Source organism: Schistocerca serialis, chromosome 8 (genome assembly GCF_023864345.2).
Source record: "Schistocerca serialis cubense isolate TAMUIC-IGC-003099 chromosome 8, iqSchSeri2.2, whole genome shotgun sequence".
Lineage (NCBI taxonomy): Eukaryota > Metazoa > Arthropoda > Insecta > Orthoptera > Acrididae > Schistocerca > Schistocerca serialis.
This window is the reverse complement of record NC_064645.1, coordinates 77,569,427-77,596,967: the sequence shown is the minus strand read 5'-3', so window position 1 is coordinate 77,596,967 and position 27,541 is coordinate 77,569,427. Positions and strand designations below refer to the sequence as shown.

Genomic DNA, 27,541 nt, shown 5'->3' with positions numbered 1-27,541 from the left:
AAGAGATTGTGGGTAATGGAGAAAACAAGATATTTACTCCCACGTATACTCAATAACAGCTTACAGTTGTACAAACATGACTGCATATACGATGTAAAACATGGAATAACAAACAGAAAAGTTATGCAAAGAACAACTACATCAATAGATCTTGAAACATCCATTGCTGGAGTGTTTATGCGCCACTGTACATTGTGTGAACAAAACGTCAGGACAGGTCACTACATGAGTCCTCCCTTTAGTGGTAATAGTGCAGATTGAATTTAACATGTCGTCCAACCCTTGCAACTAATTCTTCCTTGAAACTGGGTAGTGCTCTAAGTGAGTCAGTGGTTCTAACAGGAAGTACGGTAGTAATCCCGTGCAACAGTCTCGGCGTCACAGTGTCTAGTTCATAGAGGTGTTCATGGGGTACAGGAACACCTCTTGTTGCTGATTTTTCTGTCTTCTCTCGTTTTCATTCTGTGGAAACACTGGCTTGATCCGATCCAATGTGACTGTGGTGGGTGTACCATTGATTATTATTCAGAAAGTATTGCTAACGCTACAGACTACCTGAAACGGTGCATCAGACGGCGGCTGCAGTAGCTTATGCATTGTATCATTGCATGAGAACATATGTGTGCACTTGTCTAGGTCCGCAAAAATGAAGAAGTGTCTTTCCAGCTGGCTTCTAGGCATTGTCAGTCTCAGCTGGCGTATGTGTTTTCTTAATCGGATGGCAGAGTCTGAGGCAATGAGTGTGTCATCTGCCATCCTGTGCGAAATCTCTCCAGGTAGGCGTAACGTTTGTCCATGTACCAGTTCTGCTGCTCTACTCATCACATCACCCTTAAATGGTGTCCATAGGCCTAAAAGCACGACAGGCAGTGTCTCTATTCAGTCCGATGTTGGTGGTATGCCATGGCATGTATGCACTTCATACCTAATGACATGGTTCATGCTTTAAGACACAGGCTTGAAATTGCCATCTCTGGTCCGTGGTAATTTTCAGTGGGACTTCAAACCAGGCAATCCGACCAGGAAAAAATGTTCGTAGATTTCTGATGCTGTGAGTGAGCCCACGTTTTCAGTATGCACATGTTCAAAACACTAACGTGGCGGAAAAAATGTGCCTAATGGTACTCTGACATGATGCATGATTTTATTCCTTCGCCCTGCCACACTTCATGTTACTAATGTTTTGCAATCTGTGTGCATACCTAGGCATACAAAGTTCTGTTTGATTAATCTGACAGTGCCCGTTATTCCCTGGTGTGCCAGATTGTGGACTGATGCTGTTGCCTGTGCTCTAAATTGCTGTGGCACAAATGGAAGTATATTTCCTTCTGCTATGCTACTACTATCACCCGTGGTCTAGGGGTTCCGGACAATTCTTGTATTTGCCTGCACGGTAGCTCAGCGTGTGCAGTCGAGGATTAGCTACCCTCTGTAATAAAAAAACGGAGTGAATGGATCAACAATGAACATCAACGGGTGTCAGGTGACGTCCGCCCCGAAAAAATGCAACGAACAAACACGAGCAAAATGAGATCCAAAAAAAAAAAAAGGTGGGGGGGGGGGGGGGGGGAGCGTCTTTGATTTGTAATCAAAACGTCCTCGGTCCTGGGTATGGGACCTGCCACTGCTTAAATTTCGATTAACGATCAGCATTAGCGGCCGAAGACTTCTGGCATAAGAAATCAACCTCATTCTGCCAACGGCCTTGTCAAAGAGAGCAGGGGAGCAGACAGGGTTTCAGGGTACTCTCTTGTCCTTGGAGTGGAAACTGCCCCTAAAGGTGAAGAATCGACAATGATCAATGGCATGAGGATGCAGAAGGCAAATGAAACCACTGCATTAAATACACATGAAGTGTGTCCACAGGACATGTGGCCTATAATTGAAAAAGTGTCATGATGATCTCTTCATTGGCAAGAGATTTCGGTGTAGTCCCCCATTCTGATCTCTGGGAGGGAACTGTCAAGGTGGAGGTGACTATGAGAAAAAGGCTGAATAACCAACGGAAGGTCAACGTTCTATGTGTCGGGGAGTGGAATGCCAGAAGCTTGAATGTGGTAGGGAAGCTAGAATGTCTGAAAGGGGAAATGCAAGGGCTCAATCTAGATATAGTAGGGGTCAGTGAGATGAAATGCAAAGAAGACAGGGATTGCTGGTCAGATGAATATAGGTTAATATCAACAGCAGCAGAAAATGGTATAACAGGAGTAGGATTCATTGTGAATAGAAAGGTAGGGCAAATAGTGTGTTACAGTGAATATTTCAGGGGTAGCTTTGTTCTTATCAGAATCGACAGCAAACCAACACTAACACCGATAGTTCAGGTATACATGCCAATGTCACAAGCTAAGAATGAAGAGACAGAGATAGTATATGAGGATATTGAAAGGATAATACAGGACATAAAGGGAGATAACAATCTAATAGTCGTGGGGGACTAGAATGCAGTTGTCAGGGAAGGAATAGAAGAAAAGGTTGACAGGAGAATATGAGCTTAGGACAAGGAATGAGAGAGGGGAAAGACTAATTGAATTCTGTAATAAATTTCAGCTAGTAATAGCGAATACTCTGTTCAAGAATCACAAGCTGCAGCTGATAATGGAAGCAAGACTAAAGAAAAATCAAGACACATTCACAGCATTTGTCGATCTGGTAAAAGCGTTCGACAATGTAAAATGATGCACGATGTTCGAAATTCTGAGAAAAATAGGGGTAAGCTATTGGGAGAGACAGGTAATATACAATATGCACAAGAGCCAAGAGGTAATAATAAGAGTGGGCGACCAAGAACGTAGTGCTCGGATTAAAAAGGGTGTAAGACAGGAATGTAGTCTTTCCCCCTACAGTTCAATTTGTAAATCGACGAAGCAATGATGGAACTAAAAGAAAGGTTCAGGAGTGGAATTATTCAGGGTGAAAGAATATCAATAATATGTTTCACTGATGACTTTGCTGTCCTCAGTGTAAGTGAAGAAGTATTACATGATATGCTGAATGAAAGGAACAGTCTAATGAGTACAGAATATGGATTGAGAGTAAATCGAAGATAGACAAAAGTAATGAGAAGTAGCAGAAATGGGAACAGTGAGAAACTTAACATCAGGATTGATGGTCATGAAGAAGATGAAGTTAAGGAATTCTGCTACCTAGGCAGTCAAACAACCAATGATGGATGGAGCAAGGAGGACATCAAAAGCAACCTAGCACTGACAAAAAGGACATTCCTGGCTAAGAGAGGTCTGCTAGTATCAAACATAGGCCTTAATTTGAGGATGAAATTTGTGAGAATGTATATCTGGAGCACAGCCCTGTATGGTAGTGAAATATGGACTGTGGGAAAACCGGAACAGAAGAGAATCGAAGCATTTGAGATGTGGTGCTATAGGCAAATGTTGAAAATTAGGTGGACGGATAAGGTAAGGAATGAGGAGGTTCTGTGCAGAATCAGAGAGGAAAAGAAAGTGTGGAAAACATTGACAAGAAGCAGGTACAGGATGATAGGACTTCCGTTAAGACATCAGGGAATGACTTACATGGTACTAGAGGGAGCTGAGAGGACAAAAATTGTAGAGGAAGACAGAGATTAGAAAACTTCCAGTAAATAATTGAGGGCGTAGGTTGCCAGTGCTACTCTGAGGTTGTCACAGGAGAGGATTTTGTGATGGATCGCAGGGAACCATCAGAAGACTAATGACCGATAAAAAAAGTCACAACATAACCCTACATTTGATTTAGGCGATGTCACGAGCTGTAACACCAATCCCTTCTATTGTTGCAATAAATCACGCAACTCACTATCAACTTGTTGTGCATGCATCATAAACAGAGGCATTTGGCACTGCTTCCACACGTGCAGTGTCATCTGCCACTGCATACACTGTTTCTACATGCAAAAGTGGATCAGCTGACAGATTTAGCTTACAATGCTGGTCGTGAACTGGCTGATATAATCCGAGATGGCGGCAACTTATGGCTATAAAACGCAATGGACTGCCAATACTGATCTGTCTGTAGCTGAAGTGCCGCACTCTTGGCAGTGGATGAAAAGTATCAACCATGAGCGCAAGCAGGGTGTGTGCAACTGAGTGTGCTAATAGAGCGGTCTCTGCTATAACTGTTTTCACAGCCTAAAACACGGTGTCTGCCTCACTAGTCCAGTGCACTCTGAGTTGAGGCTTTGGTGCACCATTAAGAAGTTCTTTCAACAGTGTAGTTATGAATATGTAATTTTGAATGAACTGCTGGTAGAAATTTACTTCTCCTAGGAACCATTGTAGTTCTCTGACTGTGATAGGCTGGGAGATATTTGCTTATAGCCTCTACTTTTCTGTGTGGCGATCGAATACCCTGTGTGTTCACAAAAAATCCTAGAAAGTGCACCTCTTTCTCACCAAAAACACGGCAGGATTAATTACTTGCCTCTGTATGCATAGGCACTCGAAGAATTGTGTCAATTTTGCAGACATCAATAACACATCATCTATGTACACACAGTGTAAAAATCTAAATCTTTTGTCACTTCATCCATAAATTGCTGGAAGGTCTGAATGGTCTGAATGGCATGCTGGCTAACCCAAATAGGCTGAATGGCGTCGACACTGCTGTTAGTCTTCTGTACCTATAGGTTTCTGATAGTATACTCACAGTTAGCCTGCTCGGTTAGGTACGTGGTTTAATGCACTGCTTCCTGAGCGGGAAGGCATGCCGGTCCCTGGCGCGAATTCGCCCAGCGGATTAGTGTCGAGGTCTGGTGTGCCGGCCAGCCTGTGGATGGTTTTCAGGCCTGTTTTTCATCTGCCTCTGCGAATGCGGGCTGGTTCCTCTTATTCCGCCTCAGTTACACTATGTCGGTGGTTGCTGCACAAAGACTGTCTCCATGTATGCGTACACCACAATTATTGTACCTCGCAAACATTTGGGGATACACTCGTTGAGATGTTCATGGGGGGGGGGGGGGGGGGGGTTCCACTGGGGGCCGAACCGCACATTAAACCTGGGTCTGGTGTGGGGCGGCAGTGGGGTGGGTGGACTGCTGTGGACTGCTGAGGGGTTGTGAACCACTGAGGGCTATGGCAGGATGAAGCCCCTCTGTCGTTTCTAGGTCCCCAGTTCAATACACAATACACAATACTCAGAGTAGGTCAATAATAGAAAACGTCGTCTTATCGTGAACATTTGCAGAAAAGTCTTCTACGTGGAAGAGCAGGTGACAGTCACAGCAGAGGAGCCATCCATTCTTCTGTTTAGGCATTATGGAAATCAGGGCTCCCTAGCTGCTACCAACTCTGTAGATAGAGTTCACGCAAAATACCATGGCCAGTAGATGTGAGTTGGCAGGGCACACATGGGAGAAATGGTAGTGGTGGGAGTTATGGGCAGGTGCTGTAGGGGAAATGCTGAGCGCTGGAGGGGAAGTGTTGTTCTAAACTGAAGCCTACTCTCACATTTTTTTGCCAGCTTCCCATCCTGTTAGCTTTATCAGCTGAATTTGATCTTGACATTGAACATATGGACGTTCAGACTGCATTTCTATATGGTGATCTCGATGAAGAAGTTTACATTCGTCAACCTGAAGGCTACGTGAAGAAGGGGGAGGAGATGAAGGTTTGCAAGCTGAAGAAGGCAATTTATGGTCTAAAACAGGCGTCACGCGTTTGGAATATGAAATTAGATGTGACATTACATAAAATGAACCTAAAGAAGTCAGAATATGATTCTTGCATTTACTTCAGAATTGAGAAACAGAATATACTCATTATAGCTGTTTATGTAGACGACCCCTTGATCATTTTCTCTTATAGAAATAAGTGGAAGAAAGAATTGAAGAAAGGATTAATGAATCAGTTTAAGATGAGAGATCTTGGTGAACTTAGTTGGTGTCTTGGCATGAGAATAAAACGAAACAGGGAACAAGGGACGATTAGTATCGCTCAAAGCAAATATACAGCAAACATACTCAAGAAATTTGGTATGGAATATTGTAATCCGGTTGCATATCCATTGAACCTGGTTCAAAGCTGCAAAAATGTGAAAATAAATTGACAGATGAGGAAAACCTTGTGTTACATTGCATTCCTTATCAGCAAGCCGCAGGATCACTATTGTATTTAGCTCAAAGTACAAGACCGGACATTGCATATGATGTGGGGGTTCTAAGCAGATTCAATTCTAATTATCGGAAAATCCACTGGGTAGCGGTCAAACGAATTATGCGATACATTAAAGGCACAGTCAATGTAGGACTAACTTTCCGAAAAAAGTGGAACAACTGAAATTGAAGGTTTCTGTGACCCTGATTATGCATCAGACCTCCATCAGCGGCTATCAACGACCGGCTATATCTTCAAGTTAGCTGGGACAGCCGTTTCCTGGACTTCAAAACGACAACAAACCGTCGCTCTATCAACTACAGAAGCTGAGTATATGGCTCTATCAACAGCAGCGCAAGAAGCGGTATACCTTCAAGGATTGCTTCGTGAATTATGTGTTACGCATAGTGAAAAACCAGTAAGTATATGCTGTGATAAAAGAGGTGCCATTGCACTGAGCCGGCCGAAGTGGCCGTGCGGTTAAAGGCGCTGCAGTCTGGAACCGCAAGACCGCTACGGTCGCAGGTTCGAATCCTGCCTCGGGCATGGATGTGTGTGATGTCCTTAGGTTAGTTAGGTTTAACTAGTTCTAAGTTCTAGGGGACTAATGACCTCAGCAGTTGAGTCCCATAGTGCTCAGAGCCATTTTGAACCATTGCACTGAGTCACAATGGTGTGCATCACGCTCGAACAAAACACATTGACGTGAGGCACCACTATATTCGTGGTTTAATTAAAACAGGAAAATTCAGTGTGAAACCTGTAAGTACCGTTAAACAGCAAGCTGATGTTTTGACAAAGGCACTGGCTAAAGGTAAACATCAGTGGTGCTGTCAAGCTGTGGGACTTTCAGAGTTCACGAATTGACATCTCGAGAACTTGTGGGGGTGTTGGGAACAATCATATTTTACTCTTTGATGTGTTATATGTATGGTAGTTTATGTTTTATCTTTGATCTTCGTTATGTAACATCGCTGAATAAATAGTCTCTAAAAATGTGTGTTCCTGGCAATATGGTGTATTGTGTATTTGATTAAAAGGTCAACTTTATAATTTCACAGAGGACTAATTAGAGTCAATACCTAATAGCCCGTCATGCATAAGGTAGTCCGTATGGAGTTGGTGACATCAACCAGAAATTGGATCGAATTGTGATACTATGTACCAAAAATACCGAATTACTGAGCATGATCTAACAATAGCAGTGTAAAGAATATAAGACGCAAGGTAAACAATGGGCGACCGGTCATTGCTGTTTTATCGTTTGTTCTCTGTTTCCGTTAAAGTGATAACACTGTTTAGTACTTTATAGAACAACATTTTAGAGAACAAATGGGGAAAACTTTATTCCATACACTCTGTACTGTAATTTTAAGATTTTATATTAAGTTCAGTACAGTATTATACTGTAGTACAGTACTGGGTGAGTGCTATACTACAGTACATTCAGTATTTCTATATTGTATTCACTTGAAATAAGACCTAACGTTCTTTTCTCTTTCTGTGTCCCTATTTTTTTTTGAAAAAATTTATTTTTGTATAGTTCACACATTTACAAGTTCTACTGTATTCTGCAATTTGCTGCTTTCAGAAAATCTTATAAATGTGTTGACAGCGGTAGCTACTTCATTACAGGTAGGTGGAGGTGTTGCGTTTGTTCCGACAACCCCCTCTTCTTCATCGGATTCTATATCTGGTGGTTGAAATTCTTTTTGTGACCCTAACACACTTTCTATTATCAATTTGATGTTTCTTCGAGTACAGGTTGTCAGTGTCTATCCAGTCCAAAACTTCTACTCGGGACAAATTTCTTAGTTCATTTTGAGCCATATCTAACAGTTTAGCAACAGCGTCATTTTCGACTGGAATAGTGTTCAAAATGTGTGTGAATTCCTAAGGGACCAAACTGCTGAGGTTATCGGTCCCTAGACTTACTCACTACTTAAACTAAATTAACGCTTAAGAACAACACTCACACACATGCCCGAGGGGGGACTCGAAGCTCTGGCGGGAGGGGCCGCACGAACAGACACGGCGCCTCTAACGGCGCGGCTGGAGTACTGGAGTCTTGTTTGCTCTTAATAGGCTTTTGGCCAGAGTTTTCGCCAAGTGTTTCGAAGAACAGCAGGATTAAGTGTACTCCACACCAAAACGGTTCATATTTTTTTCTTTGAGTAGTAAACCGCTGAATAGTCTGAATCGGTAAGCTCTCGAAGAAAAGTACCTCTATAAAACCGTTTGAAATTTTGAATCACTCCCTGATTAATTAGCTGAATCAGCAAAGTAACGTTTGCTGAAAGGTTCAGTGGCGAATATATTCTTTGAGATCAATTCAGACGTTGGAGGGTGGCCTAAACAGTTCATTTAGCAACAGTGCAACCCTTCTCTTTTCAGGCAAACAAAGTTTTTTTTTTTTTTTTTATTGTATCTCCCAGAAGATACGAAAAATGGACGAACCAGGCCTGAAACTATTCTGAAGTTATCCATGCTTTAGAATGAGCTCCATAAATAACAGAAAAATATAAAACGCTTTTAAAAGCTCTTGGTTTTTTGCACTTGCCTGTAACGTAAGGAGTCAACCTGAAGCATTTGAAAGCAATAAAATTGTCAGCTGACCCTAATTTTAAAAAAAAAATCATCTGGCGCTCTTTTCATCTTTACCTGCCAAAGCTTAACTAGTCAAACAACGCCAAAGTATGCCAGTTTCATCGGAATTGCGCTTGCACTAAAGTTACGGTATGGTTACTTAATGTTCTTCGGCTGCACTTTGTACTTTTCAGCTGCATTTTGATCTGCCGATCGTAACTCCCCGCCTACGTCAACTTTCGAATTCCACGACGAGTCTTAAATCCGGATAGCCAACCGTAAGAAAACACACATACAGTTTTCGATAGTCCCATATCATCACGGAACTGTTTACCTTCTTCCATAATCAAAGGACAAGTTTAAGGTTTTCGTTCAGACCTTTTGGCACAGAAAGTCTGGGATTTTTAAAAGTTTTTCATGATTCAGTGTCGTTTACTGCAACTGTCTGTGAGGCAAATTTTTGAAGTTGACTTTTTTTTCAATATCACAGCGTGTTTGAACCAACTATATACTTTTCCATCATCTTATTTCTGTTGTCACCTTTGTCACCGATTAATGATGTCAAGGTTTTGTTGTATCGTAACCTTGACATATTTACGTTTCACTTCCACTTTGTTTTGAGAAGTGCTCCGTCGAGGAAACATTCCCACAACAATACGCAGCACTACTGTAATTGCAATATGGAACAGCACTAATCGAGACTGCACTTCAAAGCACCACTTTTTAATCGCTGTAGACAACCAGCGCGCTACGGAAGCTGTCTGACAAATGGTTCCAATGGCAATAAGCACTATGGGACTTGACATCTGAGGTCATCAGTCCCTCAGACTTAGAACTACGTAAACCCAACTAACTGAAGGACATCACACACATCCTTACCCGAGGCAGGATTCGACCCTGCGACCGTAGAAGTAGCAGCTGCGTGGCACCGGACTGAGGCGCCTAGAACCGCTCGGCCACAGCAGCTGGCAGCTGTCTGACAGGTGACTGAAACAATTTTTGGCACTAAACGGCTCAAAATTGTTGACCACTGCCGAGCGCGACCAAGTTCCGACAACGTGGTATTCAGTAATCATGAAGCGATGCCGAATTATTGAACGTGACGGACTGTAGAAAGCCGAATTAATGAGCTTTTCCGAATTATTGAACATTAATGAGCTTTTACCGTAACATAAATGCCAGAGATGAGAAATAATTGAACGACAAGTAAAAGTAAGACCCAGGGACTGAACCCATGATGTCGGCTCCATCAGGGAAAATAATTTTGTGATAACTAATCCGCAAAAGATACAGTGATTGATTCATTTTGCTGTTACATTCTTGCTATTTGCCTACAATGACGGCCACAAGCGGGAGGGCAGATTCGTGTTTTGCACTACAATAAGTGGAAAATCGTCGTTATGCTGCAACGTGGATGTTGAAAAGTTTTTGGAGCTGCTTCCAGTTGGTAGTTGTCTTAATTATTAAGAAAAACATATTTATTGTATAATTATATCGTTTTATTTTTTCTTAAAGCGTTTGTTTAAATGACTTCAGAATATCCTGCTGAAATTCTCACATTGACAGCGTAACGTTGCTATAGTCTCACGAGTCAGCTAACTACACTCCTGGAAATTGAAATAAGAACACCGTGAATTCATTGTCGCAGGAAGGGGAAACTTTATTGACACATTCCTGGGGTCAGATACATCACATGATCACACTGACAGAACCACAGGCACATAGACACAGGCAACAGAGCATGCACAATGTCGGCACTAGTACAGTGTATATCCACCTTTCGCAGCAATGCAGGCTGCTATTCTCCCGTGGAGACGATCGTAGAGATGCTGGATGTAGTCCTGCGGAACGGCTTGCCATGCCATTTCCACCTGGCGCCTCAGTTGGACCAGCGTTCGTGCTGGACGTGCAGACCGCGTGAGACGACGCTTCATCCAGTCCCAAACATGCTCAATGGGGGACAGATCCGGAGATCTTGCTGGCCAGGGTAGTTGACTTACACCTTCTAGAGCACGTTGGGTGGCACGGGATACATGCGGACGTGCATTGTCCTGTTGGAACAGCAAGTTCCCTTGCCGGTCTAGGAATGGTAGAACGATGGGTTCGATGACGGTTTGGATGTACCGTGCACTATTCAGTGTCCCCTCGACGATCACCAGTGGTGTACGGCCAGTGTAGGAGATCGCTCCCCACACCATGATGCCGGGTGTTGGCCCTGTGTGCCTCGGTCGTATGCAGTCGTGATTGTGGCGCTCACCTGCACGGCGCCAAACACGCATACGACCATCATTGGCACCAAGGCAGAAGCGACTCTCATCGCTGAAGACGACACGACTCCATTCGTCCCTCCATTCACGCCTGTCGCGACACCACTGGAGGCGGGCTGCACGATGTTGGGGCGTGAGCGGAAGACGGCCTAACGGTGTGCGGGGCCGTAGCCCAGCTTCATGGAGACGGTTGCGAATGGTCCTCGCCGATACCCCAGGAGCAACAGTGTCCCTAATTTGCTGGGAAGTGGCGGTGCGGTCCCCTACGGCACTGCGTAGGATCCTACGGTCTTGTCGTGCATCCGTGCGTCGCTGCGGTCCGGTCCCAGGTCGACGGGCACGTGCACCTTCCGCCGACCACTGGCGACAACATCGATGTACTGTGGAGACCTCACGCCCCACGTGTTGAGCAATTCGGCGGTACGTCCACCCGGCCTCCCGCATGCCCACTATACGCCCTCGCTCAAAGTCCGTCAACTGCACATACGGTTCACATCCACGCTGTCGCGGCATGCTACCAGTGTTAAAGACTGCGATGGAGCTCCGTATGCCACGGCAAACTGGCTGACACTGACGGCGGCGGTGCACAAATGCTGCGCAGCTAGCGCCATTCGACGGCCAACACCGCGGTTCCTGGTGTGTCCGCTGTGCCGTGCGTGTGATCATTGCTTGTACAGCCCTCTCGCAGTGTCCGGAGCAAGCATGGTGGGTCTGACACACCGGTGTCAATGTGTTCTTTTTTCCATTTCCAGGAGTGTATGTCTCAGACGCTGTGAATTTGAAGATATCTGGCACGTCTCTTTAATGAATAAAATTACCTCAGAAGTGTTGTCCCCAGCTTTAAGAGCTGAAGACTATAGGTAAACCGACAGTAAGTAAAGAAATTAATAAATATAGGCATCGTTTTGGATGAAATGCAGATTTGAAGAAATTTATTTTCTGCAGAATAGAACTCACCACAGAATTCCATTAACTATTTTCTTAAAAGTTTTGGCGATTTTCCTGACTGAAGAGCTGTGCATCTGACCAGGCACAATTGGGTGTTTGACGCGAGCGAGCACAGCGTTTGAGCGGTGAACGCTTAGATAATACAATCAGCTGTCCACTGAAAGATTCAGCTGAATAAGCTTGTACAAAATAATTATGTCCACATACACTGAAGAGCCAAAAAACTGGTATACCTGCCTAACATCGTGTAGGGCCCCCATGAGCACGCAGAAGCGCCGCAACACGACGTGGCATGGACTCGAGTAATATGTGAAATAGCGCTGGAGGAAATTGACACCATGTATCCTGCAGGGCTGTCCATAAATGCGTAAGAGTACAAGGGGGTGGAGATCTCTTCTGAACAGCACGTTGCAAGGCATCCCCGGTATGCTCAATAATGTTCATGTCTGGGGAGTTTGGTGACCAGTGGAAGCGTTTAAACTCAGAAAAGCGTTCCTGGAGCCATCGTGTAGCAATTCTGGAAGTGTGGGGTGTCGCATTGTCCTGCTGGAATTGCCCAAGTCCGTCGGGATGCACAATGGACATGAACGGATGTAGGTGATCAGACAGGATGCTTACGTATGGTGTCTCTTGTCGGACTCGTATCTAGACGTATCAGGGGACCCATATCACTCCAACTGCACACGCCCCACGCCATTACAGAGCTTCCACAAGCTTGAACAATCCTCTGCTGACATGCAGGGTCCATGGATTCATGAGGTTGTCTCCAGACCCGTACACGTCCATCCGCTCGATACAATTTGAAACGAGACTCTACCGACCAGGTAACGTATTTCCAGTCATCAGTAACCCAATGCCGATGTTGACGAGCCCAGATGAGGCATAAAGCTTTGTGTTGCGCAGTCATCAACAGTAGCCTACACAAGTGGGCCTTCGGCTCCGAAAGCCCATATCGATGACGTTTCGTTGAACGGTTCGTTCGCTGACATTTGTTGATGGCCCAACATCGAAGTCTGCAGCAGTCAGCGGAAGGGTTGCACCTCTGTCACGCTGAACGATTCTCTCTCGTCATCGTTGGTCGCGCTCTTGCAGGATCTTCTTCCGACCGCAGCAGTGTTGGAGATTTGTGTTTTACCGGACTCTGATGCTCACAATACACTCGTGAAATGGTCATACGGGAAAATCCCCACTTCAACGCTACCTCATAGATACTGTGTCCCATCGCTCGTGCGCCGACTATAACACCACGTTCAAACTCACTTAAATCTTGATAACCTGCCATTGTAGCGAAAGTAATCGATCTAACAATAGCGCCAGACACTAGTTATCTTATATAGGCGTTGCCGGCCGCAGCGCCGTATTCTGTCTGTTTACATAGCTCTGTATTTGAATACGTGTGCCTGTACCAGTTCCTTTGTCGTTTCAGTGTATTTTACAGTTATAAGAGGACTTGCTTCACAGTAGAAAAGAAAAGTGTTTTTTTTATTTAAATTATCTGTGGTGTGGGCCCTTGCACTGGAGCCTAGACAGCCCCCATGTAAATGCAACTGTGATTACACAAATTGTGTAACACATACATGCCCAATTAAAAGTATTCCTCGGGGTCCAGTCCATCGGTCCATATTCTGGGACATCGGTTAGAACCCTTATTGGAGTAAATGACTGCCACAGCAAACATCAAGAGCTGTGTAGTAAATGTGTGTAACTAATTGTGTGTGGGGCAACTAGTGCACAAACTGGAGAAAGAGGAACAAATGCATTGAAAATTTTGTGTTATTGGTGTCAGCTAAGTAAATTAAAACTGGTTAGAAACATATCATATATATTTAAAACCATGCTTATGACTGACGAGAAATCGTACCAAGAAGTTGGTAATGAATCAATATGCATATAGTGTGACATAAATTTAGGCTGTCTTTGCAATTAATAAGAATATACTGTGAATCTGTTTTTAGCAGGAATCATGGGATGTGGAGGATTTCTGATTATAGGACCACTTAGAGGCATTGGTGTATTGCCAACCAATCAACAATGTGCGCATGTGACCAACGCATGAGCCGGCAGCTGTGACCGAGCGGTTCTATGCGCTTTAATCCGGAACCGCGCGACTGCTACGGTCGCAGACTCGAATCCTGTCTCGGGCATGGATGTGTGTGATGTCCTCAGGTTAATTTAGGTTTAATTAGTTATAAGTTCGCTGATATGAAACTTCCTGGCAGATTAAAACTGTTTGCCGGACCGAGACTCGAATTCGGGACCTTTGCCTTTCGCGGGCAAGCGCTCTACCAACTGAGCTACCCAAGCACGGCTGACGCCCTGTCCTCACAGCTTTAATTCCGCCAGTACCTCGTCTTCTACCTTCCAAACTTCACAGAAGCTCTCCTGCGAACCTTGCAGAACTAGCACTCCTGGAAGAAAGGATATTGCGGAGACATGGCTTAGCCACAGCCTGGGGGATGTTTCTAGAATGAAATTTTCACTCTACAGCGGAGTGTGTGCTGATGTGAAACTTTCTGGCAGCTTAAAACTGTGTGTCGGACCGAGACTCGAACTCGGGACCTTTGCCTTTCGCGGGCAAGCGCTCTACCGACTGAGCTACCCAAGCACGACTCACGCCCCGTCGTCACAGCTTTAATTCCGCCAGTTATTCCGCTAGTTAAAAGTTCTATGGGACTGATGACCTCAGATGTTAAGTCACATAGTGCTAAGAGCCATTTGAACCAACGCTTGTGACACATGTGTGATTCACTATGAAGAAGGGCTGAAGGATGTTCAGGATGCATGGTAACCACATCCAGCACTCCTGTAGTGTCTGCTTCTAGGAGACAGACAGATGGGAATGAGAGGACAGATTGGCCCATATCTTTGTGGACATACCATTTTCGGAACTTTTGTTCCAGTTTTGACCAACTTGTACGAATGTGTGAAATTTTTTTAAAACAGTCTGTATAAGTTGTACATAATAACATGAAACGTGGGATATAATATTCTAGTGCAAATTGCTCTAGGTAAAAGCAGAACCCAAAGCGGGCCACTCTAGGTCACTGCTCCCTACACGTTAAGTGGGAAACATCAGAGCGATACCTCATTTTGGTCGCCACCTGCGAGAATTGCGGGAAGCATCCATGAGGAAGCCTCTCGGTGGTAACAATGTGCAAGCAGGTGTGGAAGTTCACATAGTGTCCAAGGCAACCATTGCGATATATTTCGGCCCACTATAACTAAATACAAGAATGTGATTGCCATAGTGCAAGAATGTGTGTGGTGTACAATGACAGGTAGCATATCTGGAAACCAGCAGCATTTATGTAGCAGAAACGCAGCATGAAACTACATATTACGGGTTGACACCTGGACTCACACAACAGTTTCCATTTAGAATTAGTTTTAGCCCATGGATGCGCAACAGGGACCTTTCCGACACGGTAACCTTCCATTTTATCGATAAACTGTATTAGAAATAGTTTATTTTCGTTTACATTCTGTGTAACTCTTGGACATACAAAATACGTGCTTTAGGAATGACATAGTTTGGTGCAAGTTAAATTAATTATTTTTCGTTTTTAATTTTGTTATCCTACACGTTTAACACACGGCAGGGGCCTTGTATATACCTCAGTAAACCAGCCGTATTTCGTGTAGTTCACACTGAAGTGACAAAAGTCATGAGGCACCTCCTAATATCGTGTCGGACCTCCTTCCGCCCGGCATAGCGCAGCAGCTCGTCATAGCATGGACTCAAGAAGTCGTTTTAAGTCCCCTGTTGAAATATTGAGCCCTGGTGTTTCTGTAGCTGTCCATAACTGCGAAAATTTTAACAGTGCAGCATTTTGTGCATGGACTGACTTCTCGGTTATGTCCCAAAAATGTTCAACGGGATTCATGTCTGACTATCTGGGAAGCCAAATCATTCAGTCGAATTGTGCATGGTACATTGTCATCCATAAAAATTCCACAGTTGTCTGGGAGGATAAAGTCCATGAATGGCTGAAAATAGTCTCCACGTAGCCGAACATAATCATTTCCTGTCGATGGTTGGTTCAATTCGACCAGAGTACCAGTCCATTCGATGTAAACACAGCCCACACCATTGTGGAGCCACCACCAGCTTGCACAGTGCCTTATTGACAACTTTGATCCATGGCTTCGTGGGACTTGTGGCACAATCGAACCCTATCATTGGCTCTTACCAGCTCAAACTAGGAGTCATCTGACCAGGCCACGGCTTGTCAATCTTCTAGGGTCCAACTGGTACGGTGAAAAACCCAGGAGAGGCACTGCAGGTGACATAGTGCTGTTAGCAAAGGCACCCGCATCAGTTGTCTGCTGCCATAGCCCGTGAACGCCTCATTTCGCCGTACTGTCCTGATGGAGACGTTCATCGTTTGTCTGTTAGAACTGACAACTCTATGCAAACCCTTCTGCTTTCGGTCGTTAAGTGAAGGCTGGCGGCCCCTTTGTTATTTTTGGTGAGAGGTAATGTACGAAATTCGGCATTTGTGGCATACTCTTAATGTTGTGGATCTCGGAATATTGAATTCCCTACGATTTCCGAAATGGAATGTCGCGTGGGTCTAGCTCCAACTACCATTCTGCGTGCAAAGTCTGTTACTTCCCATCGTGCGGCCATAATCACGTGGCAAACCTCAACTCATGAATCACCCGAGTGCAAGTGACTGCTCCGCCAACGCCCTGCCCTATTACACCTTATGTCCACGATACTGCCGCCATCTCTATATGAGCATATCGCTATCCCATGACTTTTGTCACCTCAGTGTATTTTATATTTGGTCTGAATGGAACATTGTGATCGGAAGATTACTGACAGCAATTAACAACTCGTTACATACACTCTTTGTTGAAAGGTCCGAAGTACTACTGTAGCTAGAAATAAGTATTCTTTTGAAAGGTCAGTGTATTTCTTTACGTCAAAATTATTTCACGTGAACTTAAGTTTAGTATTGTGATCAGAATACTTATGCACGATATTTTTATCTTTTACTTACGGCATGGATTCCATATTACGTTTTAGAAACAAAATAACGTCTTCTGAAATCACCACAACTGATCAGAATTTTGAATCAACAATTCCTGAGTGGCTTGAGGATGAAGCTATTTTTGATGGGGAAGATGGCAGTGATTCAGACACCGATAGTGCCCGGGATAATGCAATCTTGTCTTCTAGAATTCCAGTCGAAGACAGACTACAGAAGTGCTGATCTGGTTACGTTGGAACTCAATAGAGTGAAACACTGCTACTGTAAAGCGGAATTTGAGCACATAAATCCGAAAATTTCTCCTGAGCCAGTGTAACTGCCGCTCTAGGAATACATGGGACTATTCTGTCTCACAAAGAATGTTAATAGGAGATTATTCGTTGCACTAATTGAAATGAAGGTGCACTCCTAGTATCAAGAAAAAAATAGGCAGAATATTACAGCTGAGGAAATGAATGCATTTTTTGGATCCTGGTCAGACAAAACAGTGTTGCTTTTATTACAGCAAAGACGGTTTCTCCATAGAATCCAGGTATTCGTAAGGAAGGACCTCCGCCTTTATTGCGAGCTGAAACTTTCCATCATAGGGAAATGCAGTTTAGTGTAATACATGTCCTTGTACTACATCGTTACAGCAAGTTTCAGAAGCAGTGATGCATAAACTGAAGTGATACTACGGTATGTTGATGATTTTCACTTATGGACCGTCTGACAGCAACTGAATGAAACACAATGTTAGTGCCATACGCGTTTCGCCTTTATTTTCTGCAAGGCATCATCAGTGGCCTGTAATATGTACATATGTTAGCTATTTTATTTACATTTTTGTCACTGTGCCTATAGGTTATAAACAGTTCTGGTGGTTGGTATTTCCTATTAAGTAGTAATGTTTTGAACTGTACTTACAGGTTGCGTGGACAGTTTCTTACATATTACGCTCCTGTTGCATTTTTGGTCTTGTTCTTCTTCCTATGAGCGCCAATTTGCTGTTTTTTCTGCATTCCGCAGCACTATGCACTGAACGCTTTTTTTAATGCAATGTTTTGGTTTCTGTTGCCGACTGTCAAATGTTTTTGCCAGAGATCGAATATTACTGCCAAACTTATGAGTGTAACTATCGAAGTATCTGTGGTCTGTTCGTTGTTCGTGTATGCATTTGTGTGTGTGTGTGTGTGTGTGTGTGTGTGTGTGTGTGTGTGTGTGTGTTTTTGGTGTCATATTAATTTAATTTAATTTTTTTGTACTTAATTATTTATTTTTGTTTATGTCCTGTGTATGTGTGTGTGTGTTTTGGTGTGATTATATATATATATATATATATATATATATATATATATATATATATAATTTTTTTTTTTTTTTTTTTTTTTTCCTTTGTGCTGTGTATGTGTGTCTGTCTGTATTTTGGTGTTATGCATAATTTTTTTTTTTTTTTTTTTTTTTTTTTTTTTTTTTTTTTTTTTTTTTTTTTTTTTTGGGGGGGGGGGGTTCGGCTGTGTGCGTGTGTGTGTGTATTTTGGTGTCATATACTTTTCTTTTATGTTATCATTTCCTTTATTAATTGTAGTAAGGAGCCTGTGCTGATGTGTGTTTGTTCATTTATCACATGTTTGTTTTCTGCTATGGCTTTCTGGATGTGGAAGTTTTCTTGCATTTGTATAAGATGTTTGTCATGGTTGCTTATTCTCATTATTTTCATTTCTTGTTCCATGTTTGTAGGATGATGGTTGTAGTGTTTTAAATGCTCTGCAAATGTGGAATGGTTTGTTTCATACTTCCAACATCTGATATGTTCTTTGTATCTTGTTTCAAAATTCCTGCATGTCATGCCTATGTATACTGCATCACAACTTTGACATTCAAGTTTATATATTCCTGATTGTTGGAATTTGTCCCTCTTGGTAGCTGGCTGGCTTAGGTGTGATTGAAGGGTTTGCCCAGGCTTATATGCTATTTTGAAGCCCTGTCTCTTTAGGATGTTTGCAACTCTGTGTGTTAGTTTATGTGTGTAGGTCATGGTGTACCATCTGGTTCTTTTCTGTGTGGTGTTGTCATTGTGTGTGTTTGTTGAGTGTGTTTGTAAGTTTTCATCTTGTGAGTTCTTTTGTATTGTGGAAATGTTGTGTTTGTTTTTTATTTGTGTTTTTATTTTTTGATTGAGCCTGTGTACCACATGTGTGTCATACCCGTTGTTCCTAGCTATTTGTATGATCGTGTTCATTTCTTGTTCATAGTTTCTCTTACTGAGTGGGATTCTGTTTAATCTATGTAACATGTGTCTTAGTGCTGCAAATTTCTGGCTTTGGGGGTGGTTGGATGTGGAATGTATTATTGTGTCCGTGGCTGTTGGTTTTCTAAAGATGTTAAATGTATGTTTTCCATTTTCTTTTTTAATTGTAATGTCAAGAAAATTTATTTGATTTTCTTTTTCTTTTTCAAGTGTGAATTTTATGTTCTTATGAGCTTTGTTTATTTCTGAATGGAGTTCATCTATTTTTTCACTTGGCTCGTCTATCAAACAAATAATGTCATCCACGTATCTGTACCAATATATGATTTTGAAACTTTCATTTGTGGTTATCTTATCAAATATCTGATTTTCAAGGTGACTGATGAAAATGTTTGCTAGTGTTCCTGATATTGGGGATCCCATGGGCAGTCCATCAGTTTGTAGATAATATTCTTCCTCAAACTGAAAGTAGTTTTGTTCAGTTGTCAGTCTGAGCATATCTGTTATTTCTTTTATTGCGTCTGTGGTGAGGTTGCTGTGGGATGAGAGATTTTGTTCTATGATTTCTATTGTTTCTGTGATAGGGATGGAGGTATACATATTTTCTATATCGAATGAAATCAGTGATGCTGTGTGTGGTACCTGTATGTTCTGTATATTTTCTATTAGGTTTCCTGTGTTTATCAGTGTTCTGTTGTTTTCTACTTTATAGTGTTTTGTAACTAACTTTTGGAGGTGTTTGGCTATGCGGTATGTTGGGGCTTTCTTGAAGTTGATAACAGGTCTCATTGGCATTCCGTCTTTATGTATTTTTGGTTGACTGCGGAGTGTTGGTGCTTGAGGGTTTTTCTGCGTTAAGTAGTATTTTTGTTTGTCTGTGAGTGTGTGTTCAATGTTTTTCAGTGTTCGTTTCACATTTGCCTGGAATCGTGTAGTAGGATCTGACTTCAGTTTTTGTATTGCGTTGGTGTTTATGTATTCCTTGGTTTTTGTGATGTATTGCTCTTTATCCATGAGTACTGTTACATTTCCCTTGTCTGCTCTTGTTATTAATACGTTGTTGTTTGTTAACTTTTGTTTTAACCTTTTCATAGTAGCTGCTTCTGTTTGGTTGTTCTTATTGTGTGTCTGCTGTGTTTGTTTTATTATGCCTTTTATTTCTTCTTTTACTAGTTCTCTTGTCAGTCCTATGTTTATTTCACAATTATTTTGTTGTTCTTCACGTGTAAGGATGTGTTCGGTTTCTACTATGAGATTTTCTATGTATTGATTGTTCACCTTGCTGTTGGTGCAGTGTTTCAAACCTTTTTCCAAGAGCATTTTTTCGTTTTCGTGTAGTTCTGTCTCTGTTAGGTTAACTAAACGTGGATGGAATGAGTGTTGGTGTTCATGTGGTTTCACATTTAAAATGTAAATGTATTTTTGCGTCTTTTTTACTGTTAGTTTCATTATCTTGTGTTTATGTTTGTTTTGTAAATGTTTCATTGCTATGTATGTGTTGTGCTCAGTTTTTTCTACTAGTGCCATGAAAACTGCGGCGTTTCCTACGTTTTTTGCCAATTCTAGATGAGTCTCATAGAGCATCATGTTTAGGTGATGTTTTTTCGAGTAGAGCATCTTAATTTCATGTAGTAACCAATATCGTTCTGCAAATGATTTCGACTTTTGTGCCACTGTAGAACTGTTTTTAACCTTTACATTAATGTAGCTTGGAATTAAATCGTTCTTTTTGCATGTTCTGTTGAATTTTATATGCTGTATCGTCTTATGGAGTCTCAGATGTATTTTCTTGAACCTGTTGTACACGTTGACAGGGAATGCTTGACATAGCTGTATTGACATCTTCAATTTTTTGGTCCTGTCCTCCTCAGTTGCGCGTAATACTACGGTATGTTGATGATTTTCACTTATGGACCGTCTGACAGCAACTGAATGAAACACAATGTTAGTGCCATACGCGTTTCGCCTTTATTTTCTGCAAGGCATCATCAGTGGCCTGTAATATGTACATATGTTAGCTATTTTATTTACATTTTTGTCACTGTGCCTATAGGTTATAAACAGTTCTGGTGGTTGGTATTTCCTATTAAGTAGTAATGTTTTGAACTGTACTTACAGGTTGCGTGGACAGTTTCTTACATATTACGCTCCTGTTGCATTTTTGGTCTTGTTCTTCTTCCTATGAGCGCCAATTTGCTGTTTTTTCTGCATTCCGCAGCACTATGCACTGAACGCTTTTTTTAATGCAATGTTTTGGTTTCTGTTGCCGACTGTCAAATGTTTTTGCCAGAGATCGAATATTACTGCCAAACTTATGAGTGTAACTATCGAAGTATCTGTGGTCTGTTCGTTGTTCGTGTATGCATTTGTGTGTGTGTGTGTGTGTGTGTGTGTGTGTGTGTGTGTGTGTGTGTGTGTGTGTTTTTGGTGTCATATTAATTTAATTTAATTTTTTTGTACTTAATTATTTATTTTTGTTTATGTCCTGTGTATGTGTGTGTGTGTTTTGGTGTGATTATATATATATATATATATATATATATATATATATATATAATTTTTTTTTTTTTTTTTTTTTTTTTTTTTTTTTTTTTTTTTTTTTTTCCTTTGTGCTGTGTATGTGTGTCTGTCTGTATTTTGGTGTTATGCATAATTTTTTTTTTTTTTTTTTTTTTTTTTTTTTTTTTTTTTTTTGGGGGGGGGGGTTCGGCTGTGTGCGTGTGTGTGTGTATTTTGGTGTCATATACTTTTCTTTTATGTTATCATTTCCTTTATTAATTGTAGTAAGGAGCCTGTGCTGATGTGTGTTTGTTCATTTATCACATGTTTGTTTTCTGCTATGGCTTTCTGGATGTGGAAGTTTTCTTGCATTTGTATAAGATGTTTGTCATGGTTGCTTATTCTCATTATTTTCATTTCTTGTTCCATGTTTGTAGGATGATGGTTGTAGTGTTTTAAATGCTCTGCAAATGTGGAATGGTTTGTTTCATACTTCCAACATCTGATATGTTCTTTGTATCTTGTTTCAAAATTCCTGCATGTCATGCCTATGTATACTGCATCACAACTTTGACATTCAAGTTTATATATTCCTGATTGTTGGAATTTGTCCCTCTTGGTAGCTGGCTGGCTTAGGTGTGATTGAAGGGTTTGCCCAGGCTTATATGCTATTTTGAAGCCCTGTCTCTTTAGGATGTTTGCAACTCTGTGTGTTAGTTTATGTGTGTAGGTCATGGTGTACCATCTGGTTCTTTTCTGTGTGGTGTTGTCATTGTGTGTGTTTGTTGAGTGTGTTTGTAAGTTTTCATCTTGTGAGTTCTTTTGTATTGTGGAAATGTTGTGTTTGTTTTTTATTTGTGTTTTTATTTTTTGATTGAGCCTGTGTACCACATGTGTGTCATACCCGTTGTTCCTAGCTATTTGTATGATCGTGTTCATTTCTTGTTCATAGTTTCTCTTACTGAGTGGGAATCTGTTTAATCTATGTAACATGTGTCTTAGTGCTGCAAATTTCTGGCTTTGGGGGTGGTTGGATGTGGAATGTATTATTGTGTCCGTGGCTGTTGGTTTTCTAAAGATGTTAAATGTATGTTTTCCATTTTCTTTTTTAATTGTAATGTCAAGAAAATTTATTTGATTTTCTTTTTCTTTTTCAAGTGTGAATTTTATGTTCTTATGAGCTTTGTTTATTTCTGAATGGAGTTCATCTATTTTTTCACTTGGCTCGTCTATCAAACAAATAATGTCATCCACGTATCTGTACCAATATATGATTTTGAAACTTTCATTTGTGGTTATCTTATCAAATATCTGATTTTCAAGGTGACTGATGAAAATGTTTGCTAGTGTTCCTGATATTGGGGATCCCATGGGCAGTCCATCAGTTTGTAGATAATATTCTTCCTCAAACTGAAAGTAGTTTTGTTCAGTTGTCAGTCTGAGCATATCTGTTATTTCTTTTATTGCGTCTGTGGTGAGGTTGCTGTGGGATGAGAGATTTTGTTCTATGATTTCTATTGTTTCTGTGATAGGGATGGAGGTATACATATTTTCTATATCGAATGAAATCAGTGATGCTGTGTGTGGTACCTGTATGTTCTGTATATTTTCTATTAGGTTTCCTGTGTTTATCAGTGTTCTGTTGTTTTCTACTTTATAGTGTTTTGTAACTAACTTTTGGAGGTGTTTGGCTATGCGGTATGTTGGGGCTTTCTTGAAGTTGATAACAGGTCTCATTGGCATTCCGTCTTTATGTATTTTTGGTTGACTGCGGAGTGTTGGTGCTTGAGGGTTTTTCTGCGTTAAGTAGTATTTTTGTTTGTCTGTGAGTGTGTGTTCAATGTTTTTCAGTGTTCGTTTCACATTTGCCTGGAATCGTGTAGTAGGATCTGACTTCAGTTTTTGTATTGCGTTGGTGTTTATGTATTCCTTGGTTTTTGTGATGTATTGCTCTTTATCCATGAGTACTGTTACATTTCCCTTGTCTGCTCTTGTTATTAATACGTTGTTGTTTGTTAACTTTTGTTTTAACCTTTTCATAGTAGCTGCTTCTGTTTGGTTGTTCTTATTGTGTGTCTGCTGTGTTTGTTTTATTATGCCTTTTATTTCTTCTTTTACTAGTTCTCTTGTCAGTCCTATGTTTATTTCACAATTATTTTGTTGTTCTTCACGTGTAAGGATGTGTTCGGTTTCTACTATGAGATTTTCTATGTATTGATTGTTCACCTTGCTATTGGTGCAGTGTTTCAAACCTTTTTCCAAGAGCATTTTTTCGTTTTCGTGTAGTTCTGTCTCTGTTAGGTTAACTAAACGTGGATGGAATGAGTGTTGGTGTTCATGTGGTTTCACATTTAAAATGTAAATGTATTTTTGCGTCTTTTTTACTGTTAGTTTCATTATCTTGTGTTTATGTTTGTTTTGTAAATGTTTCATTGCTATGTATGTGTTGTGCTCAGTTTTTTCTACTAGTGCCATGAAAACTGCGGCGTTTCCTACGTTTTTTGCCAATTCTAGATGAGTCTCATAGAGCATCATGTTTAGGTGATGTTTTTTCGAGTAGAGCATCTTAATTTCATGTAGTAACCAATATCGTTCTGCAAATGATTTCGACTTTTGTGCCACTGTAGAACTGTTTTTAACCTTTACATTAATGTAGCTTGGAATTAAATCGTTCTTTTTGCATGTTCTGTTGAATTTTATATGCTGTATCGTCTTATGGAGTCTCAGATGTATTTTCTTGAACCTGTTGTACACGTTGACAGGGAATGCTTGACATAGCTGTATTGACATCTTCAATTTTTTGGTCCTGTCCTCCTCAGTTGCGCGTAATACTACGGTATGTTGATGATTTTCACTTATGGACCGTCTGACAGCAACTGAATGAAACACAATGTTAGTGCCATACGCGTTTCGCCTTTATTTTCTGCAAGGCATCATCAGTGGCCTGTAATATGTACATATGTTAGCTATTTTATTTACATTTTTGTCACTGTGCCTATAGGTTATAAACAGTTCTGGTGGTTGGTATTTCCTATTAAGTAGTAATGTTTTGAACTGTACTTACAGGTTGCGTGGACAGTTTCTTACATATTACGCTCCTGTTGCATTTTTGGTCTTGTTCTTCTTCCTATGAGCGCCAATTTGCTGTTTTTTCTGCATTCCGCAGCACTATGCACTGAACGCTTTTTTTAATGCAATGTTTTTGTTTCTGTTGCCGACTGTCAAATGTTTTTGCCAGAGATCGAATATTACTGCCAAACTTATGAGTGTAACTATCGAAGTATCTGTGGTCTGTTCGTTGTTCGTGTATGCATTTGTGTGTGTGTGTGTGTGTGTGTGTGTGTGTGTGTGTGTGTGTGTGTGTGTGTTTTTGGTGTCATATTAATTTAATTTAATTTTTTTGTACTTAATTATTTATTTTTGTTTATGTCCTGTGTATGTGTGTGTGTGTTTTGGTGTGATTATATATATATATATATATATATATATATATAATTTTTTTTTTTTTTTTTTTTTTTTTTTTCCTTTGTGCTGTGTATGTGTGTCTGTCTGTATTTTGGTGTTATGCATAATTTTTTTTTTTTTTTTTTTTTTTTTTTTTTTTTTTTTTTTTTTTTTTTTTTTTTTGGGGGGGGGGTTCGGCTGTGTGCGTGTGTGTGTGTATTTTGGTGTCATATACTTTTCTTTTATGTTATCATTTCCTTTATTAATTGTAGTAAGGAGCCTGTGCTGATGTGTGTTTGTTCATTTATCACATGTTTGTTTTCTGCTATGGCTTTCTGGATGTGGAAGTTTTCTTGCATTTGTATAAGATGTTTGTCATGGTTGCTTATTCTCATTATTTTCATTTCTTGTTCCATGTTTGTAGGATGATGGTTGTAGTGTTTTAAATGCTCTGCAAATGTGGAATGGTTTGTTTCATACTTCCAACATCTGATATGTTCTTTGTATCTTGTTTCAAAATTCCTGCATGTCATGCCTATGTATACTGCATCACAACTTTGACATTCAAGTTTATATATTCCTGATTGTTGGAATTTGTCCCTCTTGGTAGCTGGCTGGCTTAGGTGTGATTGAAGGGTTTGCCCAGGCTTATATGCTATTTTGAAGCCCTGTCTCTTTAGGATGTTTGCAACTCTGTGTGTTAGTTTATGTGTGTAGGTCATGGTGTACCATCTGGTTCTTTTCTGTGTGGTGTTGTCATTGTGTGTGTTTGTTGAGTGTGTTTGTAAGTTTTCATCTTGTGAGTTCTTTTGTATTGTGGAAATGTTGTGTTTGTTTTTTATTTGTGTTTTTATTTTTTGATTGAGCCTGTGTACCACATGTGTGTCATACCCGTTGTTCCTAGCTATTTGTATGATCGTGTTCATTTCTTGTTCATAGTTTCTCTTACTGAGTGGGATTCTGTTTAATCTATGTAACATGTGTCTTAGTGCTGCAAATTTCTGGCTTTGGGGGTGGTTGGATGTGGAATGTATTATTGTGTCCGTGGCTGTTGGTTTTCTAAAGATGTTAAATGTATGTTTTCCATTTTCTTTTTTAATTGTAATGTCAAGAAAATTTATTTGATTTTCTTTTTCTTTTTCAAGTGTGAATTTTATGTTCTTATGAGCTTTGTTTATTTCTGAATGGAGTTCATCTATTTTTTCACTTGGCTCGTCTATCAAACAAATAATGTCATCCACGTATCTGTACCAATATATGATTTTGAAACTTTCATTTGTGGTTATCTTATCAAATATCTGATTTTCAAGGTGACTGATGAAAATGTTTGCTAGTGTTCCTGATATTGGGGATCCCATGGGCAGTCCATCAGTTTGTAGATAATATTCTTCCTCGAACTGAAAGTAGTTTTGTTCAGTTGTCAGTCTGAGCATATCTGTTATTTCTTTTATTGCGTCTGTGGTGAGGTTGCTGTGGGATGAGAGATTTTGTTCTATGATTTCTATTGTTTCTGTGATAGGGATGGAGGTATACATATTTTCTATATCGAATGAAATCAGTGATGCTGTGTGTGGTACCTGTATGTTCTGTATATTTTCTATTAGGTTTCCTGTGTTTATCAGTGTTCTGTTGTTTTCTACTTTATAGTGTTTTGTAACTAACTTTTGGAGGTGTTTGGCTATGCGGTATGTTGGGGCTTTCTTGAAGTTGATAACAGGTCTCATTGGCATTCCGTCTTTATGTATTTTTGGTTGACTGCGGAGTGTTGGTGCTTGAGGGTTTTTCTGCGTTAAGTAGTATTTTTGTTTGTCTGTGAGTGTGTGTTCAATGTTTTTCAGTGTTCGTTTCACATTTGCCTGGAATCGTGTAGTAGGATCTGACTTCAGTTTTTGTATTGCGTTGGTGTTTATGTATTCCTTGGTTTTTGTGATGTATTGCTCTTTATCCATGAGTACTGTTACATTTCCCTTGTCTGCTCTTGTTATTAATACGTTGTTGTTTGTTAACTTTTGTTTTAACCTTTTCATAGTAGCTGCTTCTGTTTGGTTGTTCTTATTGTGTGTCTGCTGTGTTTGTTTTATTATGCCTTTTATTTCTTCTTTTACTAGTTCTCTTGTCAGTCCTATGTTTATTTCACAATTATTTTGTTGTTCTTCACGTGTAAGGATGTGTTCGGTTTCTACTATGAGATTTTCTATGTATTGATTGTTCACCTTGCTATTGGTGCAGTGTTTCAAACCTTTTTCCAAGAGCATTTTTTCGTTTTCGTGTAGTTCTGTCTCTGTTAGGTTAACTAAACGTGGATGGAATGAGTGTTGGTGTTCATGTGGTTTCACATTTAAAATGTAAATGTATTTTTGCGTCTTTTTTACTGTTAGTTTCATTATCTTGTGTTTATGTTTGTTTTGTAAATGTTTCATTGCTATGTATGTGTTGTGCTCAGTTTTTTCTACTAGTGCCATGAAAACTGCGGCGTTTCCT

The 27,541-nt window shown here is 40.6% G+C and overlaps 1 protein-coding gene across 1 annotated transcript; it reads right to left on the bottom strand.

The window, feature by feature from the left end:
• Nucleotides 1-387: 387 nt before the first annotated feature.
• LOC126416829 (uncharacterized) lies at nt 388-25,045 on the bottom strand. Its single transcript, XM_050084713.1, has 3 exons — nt 24,681-25,045; nt 22,249-24,492; nt 388-497 (listed from the first exon to the last, which is right to left on the bottom strand). Exons 2-3 carry the CDS (start codon nt 24,404-24,406, stop codon nt 388-390), a joined length of 2,268 nt encoding a protein of 755 aa, XP_049940670.1. The 5' UTR covers nt 24,407-24,492; nt 24,681-25,045.
• Between the last annotated feature and the right edge of the window lie 2,496 nt (nt 25,046-27,541).

Bases quoted from the DNA above. Each gene is read 5' to 3' on its own strand.
- LOC126416829 (XM_050084713.1), bottom strand. From the start codon at position 24,406: ATGTCAATACAGCTATGTCAAGCATTCCCTGTCAACGTGTACAACAGG. The intron at 498-22,248 runs GCCAGCCAGCTA...CACCCACCACAG, and splicing joins AACCCTTCAATCACACCTAA to TCACATTGGATCGGATCAAG.